Genomic DNA, 15,592 nt, shown 5'->3' on the forward strand with positions numbered 1-15,592 from the left:
ATCCATTCAGCACTGTCAGGCCCCTTCATTGTATCATAACCCTTTTTCCATTGTTTGGGATTGGAGGATTCCTTAGGTATGAATACTAAGAAGCATAGAGATGTTCACAGGAAGCAGTTTCTGAGGATCCTTGAGATGCTTTGATAAAGACAAACATATAACTGCATGAATGACACAATGCTCCAAGCATATACAGCATTTCCAGCTTTTAGAGTTGTTTGCAAGTTTGTTTTCTAAAAGGTAGTGAAAGTAATGGAAGGACTTGTGAACCATGAAAATCAAAATCAACTCGCAAACAAACCCTTAATACATATCGTAAGATTATTTTCTCTTTTTGTGAAGTGAGCAATCTCATAAATATATTCTCTTAATTAACTTGACCTTCAAATAGTTTGCATAGTTTCTCATATTTGTAGCATTTTATACATTTATACATCTAAGTGGAGCATACTTTGCTGCATTTTATACTTTGCTGTAGATTCAATTATTTCATCAGACCTGTTTTGTTTGGCAGATAAAAAAATCATATGCTAAAGACACCTTTATTGCTGTGCCAAGCAAGGTCAACACCTTAACATATTAGCTAGTGTAGCTAACATGGACTGTAGCAAAATGAAGAGGTAAGCTCCACTAAGTATATTAGCCAAGTGGAGCATATGAATCAAAGGAGAAAAGCAACACTGTGTCTGAAACATAAAAGCTTGAAGAAAATAAAATTGTTGTTGGATGCTTATGCCATTGTAAATATTATAGAAATTGTGTATTTAATGAATGCACTGGTCATCCTTTTTGGTGTATCTAATGGGTAAATTTGAAATGTATTTTTTTCTATTGACAATGTTATGAATGGATAGAGGAATTGTGCAGTGCAGTTACTGGGGTTTTAACTATAATACTTAGCTAATTACATAAGACAAACTTGTAATGCATTTATTTTTCCAAACAAAATATACCTTCTAAGTTCTATGCTTAATTATCCTATGCACCTGGTTATATTCATTCCATCAAATTTTAAACCACCTAAACAATTGAATAAACAAAATATAGTATGGTTCTACTTCATTACACTCAGGCAAGCTATTTAAACCAGTTTTGATGAGCAATTAAACTATAACAGAAACAAATCTTTAAGTGCTTTATCCAACTAGCATCACAAAGTTTTAAGATTAGCTTTACAGGGAGAATAGCAATATCTTGGTCTTGTGATTAACCTTGTGAACAATCACCAATTCACACAGAATAATTGTAACAACTAACAACACAGTTTTTGTGATTTACCTTAATTCGGTTAATTTTCTCCTGGATCAGTTGCAAAGATCACTATAAATCATTCTGACAATATATGTCACTGTCTTACTCTTGGGCAATGATACACTAGTAAGCATGAGAACTCATAAATATTAAGGGCATGCAACCCTCTGTACAAATTCTGATTCATCTAAACCAATAGTCCAATAACAGCATATGGCTCAGCCAGTGATAAAGGTAAAAGCCATCTGGTCATATACACAAGCATCTACTTGGTTGTTCTAGTAATCTACATTTTTTGTTGATAGGAATTTCCAAGCTTCCAAGCAACATATATGATAAAATATATCTTATGAGCTGGCAGATCCGATAACCTTGCAACGCAAAACACAGTTAAGTAGAAAGCAAAATGTTCAACGAAATATGGAGGGGTTAGGAACATGATACAAGTTGTACAGCGCATACCACGGAAAATTTGATTTTATTCAATGAGAAGGGGTAGAGCAACATGGCTTGAGGATGTACTTAAATCTGCATAAAGTATCAGTAAAAATATTGAATCAAGAGATAAGCCCTAAACAAACATGATAGTTCTTAGGGAGGGGAGAGAGTCAAATAAGTACATACCTCCTGATTCATTCCGGAGCCAATCTTTTGTGCATATTAATGCCTGTTGTGTATCAGGGTTTAATGAAGCACGAATAGGATCTAACACCCTCCCTTCAGTGCTAAATGCCAATTCTGGTGGCACTGTTGACATTGGAGTGCCAAGAACATCACGTGCCATCATTGACAAGATAGGGTACCTTGGCATGTGTACTTTCCACCAGTTCAATATGTTAAAATCGGAACTACGAGGAAAGATTGGTTCCTCCAAGTACTTGTCCAAGTCTGATGCTACGTTCTGATTCTGTGATGTCTCATAAAGGAATTTGTTAAAGCCTTTCAGTCTATCCCTAGCATCATAACTTGTACTAGGTAAGCTATTGCAAGGCAAAGCCGACCCTTGATCAACCATAGTTGAACAGATAGAATATGCATCGAAAAGTTCTTTGACTGCATCAGAAACTTCTTTGATACGATCCAAAGCAGTGCTGCCATAAATCTGGGAGTAGTAGTATTCAACCAACTTCATTTTAAACCGGGGGTCTAATATAGCTGCGACTGCTAAAGCCGAACTGCACTTGCTCCAATACGTATCAAACCTGGCTTTCATCTTCAATGCCACAGAACTAAGAAAACTATCTGAACTTCTGCACCAGTCAAATAATTGGATATGGATGTCACAAATCTCTGGGAAATATATATTTGCAGTAGGAAATAAGTTGCTAGAGAAGACATTGGTAATTTCAAGGAAAAGTTTCAAATAAGCAGTAACCGAGGTTGCCCATCCCCACTCTTCATCCGTTAGAGCTGATGAATAGGAGAGATCTTGCTCTTGGAAGAGCAAAAACACAGTCTTGTATTCTACTGCTGTCTCAAGCATGAGATATGTTGACTTCCATTGAACTGGAAAATCAAGAATCAAGGCCTTCTGAGAGTCAATCCCAGCTTGTTGAGCAATTTCATTAAATTTCCCTTGTATTTCTTGTGAACTTTTAATATATCTGACGCTTTCACGAATCTTTTGGATCACCTCATGCAGTGCATCTATGGCATCTTGAACCATAGAGTTCAAGAGATGTGCTGCAGAGCGGATGTCAAGTAGTGGGTGGGTACTAAGAAATGGCCTTCTCTCAGAAATTCGCTGTTTGATTATAAGAGTGATGTCATCCTCAACGCAAAAATCATCAAATGTTAAGGCAAACAGCTTACGGTCTATATCCCACTCATTCAGACATTTAATAATCAGTTCCGGAAGCAAGTCTTCAGTATGGGAAGGATCAAGTGTCACGAAGTTGAGGATCTTCTTCTGTAATGTCCATTCCTCATCAATATAATGTGCAACTATACACAAATATGAAGAATTTTCTGCTGAAGACCAGCCTTCAATTGACAGATTAATCCTGCCATGTAATTTGTTTATCATATTATACACGATCTCTTTCTCCTTCCCGTAGATTTCCATACAAGAAATCTCTATAAGGCTATTTGGCACAAACTCAAAGAGAGGCTGGAGGTTCTTCACAAAGACCTTGAACCCCACATGTTCAACCATGTTCAATGGGTACCCATGCAATATGATCATGCGTGCGAGATCAAGTTGACTCTTCTCCTGATCAAATTTCCGACCCCCAAAGTTGATGATTTCGTCTTTCTTGAGATCCGGTTCATACTTGATGATTGTTGGCTTTATGTATTCTTCTTTGACCCGACCCTCATCAAAACCAATATTCGCAACGGTGACAGCATTATCTTTTTTCCTTCTCTTTGCCGAGAGTAGTTGAGACACATCAAAGTTCGACCTTTTCAGACATCGCATCAAGTGATTCCTCAGATGAGAAGTTCCACTGTTACTTGATCCACTAAGTTTCTTGTTACAATGCACACAAACAGCATAACATGTGTCAGCCTTCCTAACTCTTTCAAAGTGATTCCATACTACAGATGTCAGCCTTTTCGATTTCTTAATGACTGTATCATTGGCGATTTCCATCAAATAGGCTCCGGACTACAAATAATCCATTTGAAACACAAAATTAGAACATAAAACACATCGAGTAGTATTAATACAATAACTTACAAAAACAACTAAAATTGTAAATAAGGGTGAAAAGCAAAACCTCAAAAGTTATAGAGCAGCAAAGAATTAAAGGAAATAAACAGAAAAAGTCATTGCTACCCAAAAGTGAAAGAATAAGGGAGAAATAAAAAAGAAAGATATAGAGGCATGTAGTATGCACACTTTATTCAGTTCAATTAGTGCATTCTTAACAGAGAAGCCAGGGAGAGATAACATGATTAAAAACATGGGAACAAAATGAAGGGTTTTCATTCAATCCTCTATATTCATTTTTTTTCATAAAGATTTCAGAGCTCCCCCGAATTTTGGAAGATTTTAAACATCCAAACAAAAAAGAATGAAATTCACTACATAAGCTCCATTGATTCCATGCCCATCCCTCCCATTTCTTCTTTTTCCGCCACGAATTCACTCACTTCCCCTTCTAACATCTACACATACCACTAGGGAAAATGCAATTAACTCTTCCCATACAAAATGCATGAACAAAAAACCTAACCCAGTAATAGGGAACTAGCATGAGATCAATTCCAGCTACACTTTACTTGGATATGTTCATTGCATAGCAATAGCATACATACACAATATAAACAGAACATGAAGGTACCTTAATTCAGAGCAAAAAAACATAATTGAGAAACAATCATTAAAAATACAAACTTTATTTCCAATTTGGATAAAGGGCCTGAGAAATTTCGTCACTTATTAAAAATACCCACATCAAAGTTTTGCTATAAAGTAATAATTTTGAGGAAACAAAAAGAATAAAAAATGGAAGTTATGAATGGGAATAGGCTCACCAACAAAATCAAAGAAGAAGGGTTGCGGTGTTGGGAGAATTGCAGAGTCGGAGCAGCAGAATTAGGGTTGTGGATTGGGATTTGGGATAGAAAGATTGATTATGGAGAAGGAGAAAGAGAGAGAAAGAGAAATGGGTGGGTCAAGATTGGGTTCATCATAGGATCCGGTTTGTTGGGTCAGAACTAGAAGGAGTCAAGTTGGGTTGGGTTGGGTTATTATTATTATTAGATATTTTTATTTTATTTTTGCAATTTGAACAAAATTATTAGAAATGTCTTGTAACTACGAAATCTGTAAGTATAATCACCACAGAATTATCGTTAAAATGAGAAAATGATTTATTAATGACATAATTTATCAATGAAAAAATTACACTAGTAAAATGATCTTTAAAGGAAAGAGAAAGGAGAAATATAATTACCATCTAAATAATGATCAATTAGAAAGGAATCACCACTAACATAATTTATTAATGGGAGAAAATATATCATCAGAATGATCATGAGTAGTAAGAGAACTTGCTAGTATAATAACCATCAAAATGATAATTGGTGAAAATAGAAGTTAGTGTTGATTAATTCATCATTCAGATATAAGGTTAAGGTATTATGAAAATGGTCGTTGGTGAGAACAAAAACCAATAAATATAAAATAGAGACAATTAAATTTTATATTGGAGCACATTGATATTTGTTTAGTTGGATGACTATTGCATGAAACTTGGAATCCTTATTGTTAAAATCGACTCGGACCAACTGATTGAACCAGGAACCAAACAATAAACTAGTCCAAGCTACATGTACGATCGGTTGTGCAAAGGAACCGGTTTGAATTGGTGAGACTCGATCGGGTTTTTAAAAAACCGGCGACTCAATTGGTTCTTGGTTGAACTAGTGACAGAGTGAGATTTGTAAACAAACTAAAATTTTATGTCATTTACTTGCCTATTCTTTGAAGAGCGAGATATATATATATAATTAAATTTTGAGATAAAACTTTAAGAATTAGTAAAAGATAAAGGACAAACAACATGTTTACATTTAAATATTATCAAAGAATTTTATTAATTTAATAATATTAAAATAAAAGATAATAAAACAACACATTTGTATTTTAACGTATAAATGTGGCACATATTATATTTGGAGTATTGAAAATTGGTAAAAGATCAATAAGGTCTAATAAATAATATATGGAGAATTGATTTAATTTTTTAATTTGAATTAAGCATTTTAAAATAGTTCCAATGAACCGGAATTGTTCTTCTTAGGATACAATTTTGTTTGAATTTGTGCACATAATTATTCACGGACTTGCATTCACATATACTCCCATCAAAACCTCTTGTTAAGTTAGTATACCAGATAATTTACCCCTTGGTGTTCAATATATATTAAATAATTTAATATTTTTATAATTTATAGGGCAATTGTTTATACTAATCAAGGAATATATTACTTTTTTAATGTTATGAACAAAAAATGTTAATGCTTTTTATTGAATATTGGCTAAAAGAAAAAGATAATGAAAAGACTTTCTTGAGCTAAACAAAAAAAGAAGTGGCTAAAGATCATCTTGAAGAAAGGGAGAATTTCTAGCCAAGTAAAAAGAAGCGGTCGAAGGCTCAAAAGATTGGTCGAAGGCTCAAAAGAAAAGTATGGCTATGCTATGCTGATATGATGTCATACACTCTAAATGTTGCTGATGATATCAGTAATTGTGAACCACAGTCATATGAAGAAGCTATCAACAACAAAGAAGCTTCTAAATGGATTTATGCCATGATAGAGGAAATTGAGTATCTTCACAAGAATCATACTTGGGTTCTTGTGAAGCGGCCGAAGGCTCAAAAGATTGTTGGATGCAAATGAGTCTTTAAGAAGAAGGAAGTAATCCCTAGGGTTGAAGATGCAAGATTCAAGACGCGATTAGTGGCCAAAAGTTTTACACAAAGAGAAGGCATTGATTTCAATGAAGTTTTCTCTCATGTGGTAAAACATAGCTCTATTTACATCCTACTTGCAATTGTAGCTCATTTTGATCTAGAACTTCAGCAACTAGATGTCAAAATGACATTCTTGCATGGTGAGTTGGAGGAACAAATCTACATGAAACAACCTGAAGGATTTGAAGTTCAATGGATGAAAGATCATGTTTGCTTGCTGAATAAATCTTTATATGGCCTAACGCAATCTTCCAGACAATAGTATCGATGATTTGACACCTTCATGCTTGAGAATGGATATTCCAGAAGTGAACATGATAGTTGTGTCTACTACAAGAAGCTTGCAAATAAGTCATTCATATATTTGCTTTTATATGTTGATAACATGCTGACCGCATGTAAGAACATGTCAGAAATTAGAAACTTGAAAGCTCAATTGAGCTCAGAGTTTGAAATGAAGGACTTAGGAGTTGAAAAGAAAATTCCGGGAATGGAGATTCAGAGGGATAGAAAAGAAGGGACATTCTTCCTGTCACAAAAGAAGTACATTGAGAAAGTGTTGGAACGCTTTGACATGTAAAATGCTAAACCAGTCACTGCTTCATTGGCGACCCATTTCAAACTTTCAATGGCTTTGTGTCCACAAACTGAGAATGAAAAAGAGGAGATGTCAAGTGTACCTTATGCTAGTGCGGTTGACAGTCTCATGTATGCCATGATATGCACTAGACCAGATATTGCTCATGTAGTAAGTGTGGTAAGTAGATATATGACGAATCCTGGTAAAGTTCAGTGGAAGGCTGTGAAGCGGATTATGCGCTACCTAAAAGGTACCACAAATATAGGGCTTTCGATGGTAAAATCAAAGATGTTGGAACAAGATTACTGGATATGTTGACTCGGATTATGCTAGAGATCTAGATAAACGAAGATCGCTCACCAGATATGTCTTTACACTGTGTGGTTGTACTATTAGTTGGAAAGCAACACTACAATCAATTGTTGCTTTGTCTACAACTGAGGCAGAGTACATCGCAGTAACATAAGCTGTAAATGAAGCTATTTGGAAGAAAGAAGGTCTAATTGAAGAGTTTGGTATACAACTCAAAGAAACAACCATATATTGTGATAGTCAAAGTGCTATACATCTGACAAAGAATCCAATGTATCATGAAAGAACTAAGCATATTGATGTTCGGATGCACTTTATCAGAGACATAGTGGAGAGAGGAGTTGTTAGAGTGGAGAAAATATCAACTGCAGATAATCCGGCGGACATGATGACGAAGCCAGTTCCAACTAACAAGTTCAGACATTGTCTAGACTTGATTAATGTTCAAAACCTCTAGTGAGCATTAAGAAGAGTAGCAGGAGAATAACTATGATAATCTTTTAGCCAAGGTAGAGATTTATTGAATATTGGCTAAAAGAAAAAGATGATGAAAAGACTTTCTTGAGCCAAGCAAAAAAAGAAGTGGCTAAAGATCATCTTGGAGAAAGAGAGAATTTCTAGCCAAGTAAAAAGAAGTGGCTATAGTGAAACCAACATTAATGCTCTTTTCTCTTTGGCCACATAATCTTCAAGAGCTTTGGCTATAAATAGGAGTGTTCCATGCCATTGTAAGATACACCAAATACTTAGCTTAGCGCATATTCTCTATTCTTGTTCTCTTGTTCTAATTGTGTGGGAAATACTTGTGTGAGAGTGAAATTGGGTGTACTTGGGTTTTTGGGAAGTCAGTGAAACACTTGTAGTTCTCTTTTTTATCATAGTGGAATAATCCTTGTTGCTCTTCAGCTGTGGATGTAGGCAAATTATCGAACCACATTAAATTCTCGGTGTCATGTTATCTATTATATTTTCTCCATGAGTCTTCCGCTTCAACACTTTCCTATTATGACATTGTCATTTCCTACTCCTTTTTACCATAAAAATTGTTTTCTCTCTCCGGATTGAGTGGTAGTAGGTAAGGGTGTTCAAATTCAGACTGACCTAACAATAAAACCGAAAACCGATCCAAAATAGATCGAAACCGCAAAAACCGAATGCATTTGGATCATAATTGACTTATTTTTTAAAGATCGATTGGTCCGGTCCGGACTTTGGTTTCACCTCTTGGATCCAGACCGGACCGAAATTGTATGTAAAGTTTAAGTGTGTAATACTTTTAAATGTCTTCCAAACTTAATACATTTATATATATGATTCTATAACACACACTTATATATATGTTGCTATGTTTTAAATCAGATTATATTTGATACACTTTTTAGAACTTAAACCAATCTCACAACCAAATAAAGAGGATTGAAGTATTATTGTTGTGAAAGTATTATTGTTATTAATTCTCGGTGGAACATTGTAACTGTTAAAATTACGTTACTCGTACTCATATTATTGTTATTGATATCTTATTGTTTTGTTGTCTTGTTATTATTGATATCTTGTTTTTGTTGTTACTATTTTTTACTTTTATTATTATTGTCTTATAGTTTATTACTATTTTATGATGTTGTTTACTTATACTATTGTTACATACATTTTAATGTTGTTTCAATGTTGTTGAACATTATTTTTATAGTTGTTTTATGCTTAATATTTAGTCATTTTTATGAGTTTTGAATATAAGTGCAATTTTAATGTTTTATAAAAAAAACCGAACCGAAACCGCATATTATATTTGGATCGGACATCTTAATATAACATACCAGACTGCATGTTAATTACATGTTTGGATCAGATCATTTTTGCCTAAAAACCGATCTAAATGGACCGTGGACACACCTAGTAGTAGGGGGATGATTGATAAAAAGTAATTAATATTACATTGAATTTTGAAAATAGACAAATAAGGAAAAAAAATTATAGATTAAACACTAATAAATTAATTTATGGATTAATAGTTTAACAATTAAAATAAAGATAAAATAAAATCAACACATTTTCACATAAATATTCAAAAAATTTATTAGATTTAAATAATCAAACAATACAAATATATACTACTAAACAACATGCAATTGTTTTCTTTTAAGAGCAAAATTCATTTATTTAAGGAAAGGAAAGAATAAATTTCAATTATATTATTGTTTTTATTATTAAATGCAAAAACTATTTTAGTTATCCTATGTCTCGGAATATATTATTCTTTAACTATTAGTTGATGGAGCTTTGATGAAAAAGTAAAACATATTTCTATAAATTGATAGTTGATTAAGAAAAATTTTACAAAGGAAAAAAAAGAGTATAATGCTTTTATAAAATATCGAAATCGAGTACATCAATTAATTTTATAAATAATTCATTAACAATTATTTCATTTGTTGCTGTTATTTGTCCAATTAAAAAAATGCATTGCCTATAAGAATAATTATTGTGAGTTGTATTAAATTTATTATATTTTTCCTCCATATACATTTATCTCTCCTTACTTTCTAACATAAGTTTAAAAATAGTATATAAAGGCTGTACAATAGATATGCCCAACCCTTATCATTATAAACAAAGATATTTCTAAAATTTTAATCTATTATCTTCATCTCACAAAGTAATTAAGTTTAAGTTGATTGATTAATATTTGGTTCAACTTAAAAATGATATTTTTTTATACATATTATTCACTATATGAATAAGAAACTAATAATTTTTGGAATGAATGAGTGTATCTCTCATCAAATATCACTCATATACTCTAATATTTAATCTTTCGGTGACGCAGAGGTATGGCAGAACCATGCATGAGTAGAAGAAACATATATAAAAGAAAAAAAATCTTAAAAAAGACAAATAGATAGTAAGGAATGATGTATAATTTAATAATTATTAATTATCATAATTAGTTATCTAATTAAGCAGTACATTCGATTTAATCACTTTTACGTCAACAGAAGAAACTGATTAAAAAAACATCCTAGATTCTTGTTATTATTTTAAATAATTTGTTTTTCTTACAGCAATGGCGGTTTCCTGTGCCACGACACTACCCGTTTATTGCCACGTGTACATGTTCCCGCCTCAAAAAAATATCCCCATTAATTCTCCCTCACTTCTTAAACCCGATTTCTCAGGTTTACCTTTCTCAAAATTCTTCGCTTTCGTGTAAAGTTTGAAACTTTATACAGAAATTAGAACTGGGTTTGTGATTAAAATTAAAAAGGATGAAGATTCAGTGCAACGTGTGTGAAGCTGCAGAGGCGAAGGTTCTGTGTTGTGCTGATGAAGCAACGTTGTGTTGGGAGTGTGATGAGAAGGTTCATGCTGCTAACAAGCTTGCTATTAAGCATCAAAGAGTTTCTCTTTCTATGTCTTCCTCTCATATGCCAAAATGTGATATTTGTCAGGTATTTTGTGTTTTCTATATTCATTTTTTTATGTTCCTTTGTTTTGGTTTAATGGGGTATTACAAAAGATAATTTTTCTATTGGTTTTTTCAACTATTATCTGGTAAGTCCATTGGGGAAAAATTCGGGTTGGATTAAAAGATACCATAAAATTTAATAATAAAGTATTTTTTTGATTTAGTAAAGAAAGTGATACATGAAGTGACATATTTTTCAGTAACAAAAAAAGTGATACTTCTTTTTGGATTGTGACAAAATATGCAGCTGATTTTGCTATGTAATACCAATCTAGGAAATTTTGTTATAGCATATTCTTTGTATTATATGGTAGAATTGAAAACAAAGCTCAAAATGTATCCTACCAGCACTCCTTTTATCTTTTATATTCATTTTTTTCTGGTTTTTTTGGATTTCATTGATATTGTTATGTTCTTATTGAAACTCTTTGTCATTATATTTGGAGAATTTTGTTCGACCAAAATTTTGGTATTTCAAGTACAAAAGTTCCATCTCATTCAGATTAAGGATATCTATGTTGAGTTATCATTTTGTTCATGTAAACTCACTTTCTGAGGGCCCAAATCAATGATTGTTGCAAAAGGGACAAAACAAAGTCTCCCACTTTCTTTTACTTGTTACCCTTGTGTCCCTCACTCATGTCTTTAATTACATAAAAATCTAGATCTATTATTTCCTATTAGGAGCCTTTCATATGTTAAGTTTTTTTTTGTACTATCAAGAAGGGTATCCCTCACCCTTTTGGGTAATGAACTAATCATTTTCGATATGCATGATTGCCCTTCCCAACAAGTGTTGTTCCCAGAAATCGAACCTTTGACCTTTTGGTCATCCTGAGATATATCAGAGTTTTATACCACTAGATCAATACTTTGTTGATGGTTAAATTCCCTTTAGTCAAGCTACTCATTATATAATATCAGCCTTGCCCTTATATTCATAAAATTCCAAGATTGGCTTTGATAAGGGTATTTATGTCCTATACAAATTGTATGTTATTGCGTGGATGTATAGCCTTTCTAAGATTTTGGGGCATCTTATTAGAACATAAATATCTAGATGGATATTTAGTGTTAGTAACAGTTGTATTGAACCATGTTGATAACAAGTTGAAACTACTTTATATTATTGTGCCTAATATAACCATTGTGCATTATTCTAATTCTCATATAGTCGTATTTATTTATGTCGGGAACAAGCAAACAATCAAATAGTAAAAATGAGGATAAGAGAAAATAACATAAGAAATTTGGTAACGAGATTCGGCCAATTGTGCCTACGTCCCTAGGAGTATTGAGATGCTACTATTATATATTAGAGAATTATGATTTGTGTTTAGCTATTGTTCTCCTTTATTACATTATGTTTACGTAACACATAAATATATAGCCTCTACCTCAACCCTTTTACATCAGCCCAAACCTATAACTTATATTGTTGTTATGATGAAAAAAGGCCAGGTCCATTGAATATGAGCCATTGTAAAACAATTCCTGACATGTTTTATTGTCACATTAGTGCTTCATGGAGATATTCAGTTGTTTTCTTCTCATGACAAGTTAGCAAGTGGAAAGTGCATGAGATATTTCATCAATTGCTTCTTTTTTGTTTTCATCTAAATTCTGAACTAAAATCTATTCCCTTGGAAATGGAAGTCTCTAGTAGTTATATTTAGCCAAGAAAAATCATTGCTTCTTCTTTAAGGAAATATTGAACCTTTGGCTTTGTCTTGAGTTCTTGAGTATCTTTATGTGTCTGAATCCATTGTTGGCATTCTTGTTGAGTTAGAAGTGTTTGTCATTTTGGATCAGCTTGTGTTGATGCTTGAGTTTGTTACTCCTTACAGGAAGCATTTGGCTATTTCTTCTGCTTAGAGGATCGGGCTTTACTATGCCAAAAGTGTGATTTGGCAATACACACTTCGAATGCTTATGTCTCTGAACATCAAAGGTTTCTTCTCACTGGTGTAAGAGTAGGCCTTGAAGCTACTGACCCTGGTGCTTCCTCAACTTCTTTGAAGTCAGATTCTGCGGAGAAAGTTTCTGATACGAAGACTTCTTCCATCTGTAAAAAGGTTTCCCCAATGCCTCAGTCATCAGATTATGATGAAATGGTACCTATCGAAGTTGGAAAAGTTGAGGAGTTTCCGCCAGATAAAGTGTCTTTTGGTGGTGGTTCTACTGCTGGAAACATCTCACAGTGGTCATATGATGAATTTCTTGTCCTGAATGAATTCAGTCAGAATTATAATTACATTGAAGGGTCGTCGAAGGTATGTTCATAGTTTTTGCAATATATACCCTCGACAGTGTTTTCCTATCCAAATCATGGTTGCAGACTTTCAGTTTTTTGAGTAACTTCTATCTTTTAGTGTTTTGTTTTATGGCTGGCATCAAATTGTAACTTTTGAAGTACTGCTGGTACTTATTTTCAATAAAATCTCGGTTGATAAATAAATAGTTTAATGGAGTGCATAATTCCAGAATTCAGATTCGTATTTTGTCTTAGGTTGAAAATCTTATGAAAGAACACCTCCTTTCACTGTTTCCTGTGCATGTGCATTGAACACAACACAGTGCACATGCCTCAGGTAGTTGAATCGGAGCAGGTTGCTCTCTGTAAAGATTAGTAAACAAACATCTTAGAGATAAGTTATTGGCCACATCACTATGGAGTGACTATCCTCAATGTTGATCCATGATCAAATAACTATAGTCCTATTCCACTTGAGTTGTTAAAACATTATATCATTTGTATGTGAGTGTGGAATTTTGTACTTATTTTGTTATAAAAGTACATATCAAACACAGATGTTTTCAATAGTCTTTTTACTAAAACACTTATTCTTGGGGTTGAATTCTCATTCAATTGTTTATGTTTGGATGCTTGAAACATATTATTGTCAGAAGTCCAATGTTGCCAAGTATTGGAATGAAAGAGGGTAGCCAGTGTTATTTATTGGGCTCAAGTCCTTGTTATAACACATGAACAAATTAGAAACACCCTATATATGGGCCCATGGTAGGTAGGCTAGAGTTTTTAATCTTACTATCTTAGGCACAATTGGTCGGGAGCACAATTGACCCGTTAACAAATTCAATTATTCTCTATCCTTTAGTTGATTGCTTATGGCCAGACCAACATTGTGCAATGATCTCTTTCATTGCACCAAGGTTTGTATTTGTTTAGTGTGGTAGTGTTTAGCCTGGATAGAACAGGACGGAAGGGCGATGTTTTGTTCTCTCTGTGGTTCCACTCATCTTTGCGGAATTAAAATTTTCTGCTTTTTAATCTCATGTTTTGTTCTAAATACAGCAAACATAAAATAAAACTTAGGTGTTTTGATTCATCTTGTTGTCATGTCTATCTTATGCTACTGCATGTGTAGCAATATTTTTGCCTTAACTAGTGTTTATTTGTGTTTTGTACTGTGATTTCCTTTTTCACCTCTTCTATTCCTAATGAGTTTGTGCAGGCTGACAGTGGTAAGCTTGAGGATTCTGATTCTCCAGTTTTAAGATCCATTGAAGACGAAATGGAAGACAACGATGACGACTACTTGGGACGAGTTCCGGATTCATCGTGGACAGTTCCTCAAATATCTTCCCCTCCTACATTTTCAGGGCTACGTTGGCCAGAAGTCCCTCAATATTCATCTGATAGAGCAATGTTTGTTCCTGACAAATTATTTTCTCACATGCAACAGCCTCAGAATAGTAGTGTTTTTTCAAGAAGTATGCATCTCTAACTTGTTATCTCTTTATCCCTACCTCAATAACTTAGAGTCAATGCTTTTGATTGGTTATGTGCTCTCCTCTTACATAGAAGTTTCACTTCACTAGCTACATGTTTCTTCTATTCATGGCTGTCTCAGTTTATTCTTTGGAGTGAATCTCTCACTCTCTCCACTTGTCTTTGAAATTTTGATAAATGAGGCAGCAATAAATATATTAGGAATGTAAATAAAAGGGTCTTCATTTAAGTTTTGGTCATGTAGCATTCTCACTTCAATGCAGTTCTATAATCCAATGTAGATCCACATATTTGGTTATCATAGAGATCTTTATAATATTTGTTGCATTAATTTTTTTTAGGTACTTGACCTTTTAGTCTTTCTGAGATCTAGCGAGATCTTCTACCACTAAATTTTAATGTGTTGATGATATATTTGTTGTTTTATTTGTGTCAATTGTTTTGCTCCATCACATGACAATATCATATTCATACTCATTTTAGTATGAACCTTATTCAGATAGGTGAATGAGATAATTTTTATATCATTGTAGTTATAAAAACTTATAGGCCTAACATAGATTTTAAAAAAAGGATGGGTATAATTTATGAAATAAAAACTTATGAAGTATTAAGAGAAGAAAAAATTTAAATCTCAAATAGAAGTTGGTATCATATCTGTAATTGAGAGCTTTTAATAGAGGAGGGAGCAAGTTGCCCAACCATTATTATTCTTCAGTCTTTTCAAATAATTTTTTCATTGGATGCAAAAAAAAAAAAAAAAAATTAAATAAATAAATGAAAGTTCACTACTGCATCATAAT

At 33.2% G+C, this 15,592-nt stretch overlaps 2 protein-coding genes across 4 annotated transcripts; one reads left to right on the plus strand and one right to left on the minus strand.

Annotated features, from left to right (window-relative positions):
* Positions 1,309-4,916, minus strand: LOC109348082 (zinc finger BED domain-containing protein RICESLEEPER 1-like). 3 transcript variants are annotated; one of them, XM_019588302.1, is made up of 4 exons: positions 4,732-4,916; positions 1,876-3,870; positions 1,714-1,779; positions 1,309-1,622 (listed from the first exon to the last, which is right to left on the minus strand). In XM_019588302.1, the coding sequence occupies exons 2-3, from the start codon at positions 3,842-3,844 to the stop codon at positions 1,730-1,732; spliced, it is 2,019 nt and encodes a 672-aa protein (XP_019443847.1). In that variant the 5' UTR covers positions 3,845-3,870; positions 4,732-4,916; the 3' UTR covers positions 1,309-1,622; positions 1,714-1,729. The 3 variants fall into 3 exon arrangements, with proteins under 3 accessions (XP_019443847.1, XP_019443845.1, XP_019443844.1); XM_019588300.1 differs by having other exon boundaries at positions 1,309-1,779; positions 1,876-3,859; XM_019588299.1 differs by having other exon boundaries at positions 1,309-1,779.
* LOC109348084 (B-box zinc finger protein 22-like) lies at positions 10,821-15,087 on the plus strand. The gene is made up of 3 exons (XM_019588304.1): positions 10,821-11,018; positions 12,883-13,308; positions 14,512-15,087. Exons 1-3 carry the CDS (start codon positions 10,836-10,838, stop codon positions 14,782-14,784), a joined length of 882 nt encoding a protein of 293 aa, XP_019443849.1. The 5' UTR covers positions 10,821-10,835; the 3' UTR covers positions 14,785-15,087.

This window comes from Lupinus angustifolius, chromosome LG05 (genome assembly GCF_001865875.1).
Source record: "Lupinus angustifolius cultivar Tanjil chromosome LG05, LupAngTanjil_v1.0, whole genome shotgun sequence".
NCBI classification, from domain to species: Eukaryota; Viridiplantae; Streptophyta; class Magnoliopsida; order Fabales; family Fabaceae; genus Lupinus; species Lupinus angustifolius.

Bases quoted from the DNA above. Each gene is read 5' to 3' on its own strand.
- LOC109348082 (XM_019588300.1), bottom strand. From the start codon at position 3,844: ATGGAAATCGCCAATGATACAGTCATTAAGAAATCGAAAAGGCTGACA. The intron at 1,780-1,875 runs GTATGTACTTAT...TACTTTATGCAG, and splicing joins GCTCCGGAATGAATCAGGAG to ATTTAAGTACATCCTCAAGC.
- LOC109348084 (XM_019588304.1), top strand. From the start codon at position 10,836: ATGAAGATTCAGTGCAACGTGTGTGAAGCTGCAGAGGCGAAGGTTCTG. The intron at 11,019-12,882 runs GTATTTTGTGTT...TACTCCTTACAG, and splicing joins CAAAATGTGATATTTGTCAG to GAAGCATTTGGCTATTTCTT. The intron at 13,309-14,511 runs GTATGTTCATAG...GAGTTTGTGCAG, and splicing joins ACATTGAAGGGTCGTCGAAG to GCTGACAGTGGTAAGCTTGA.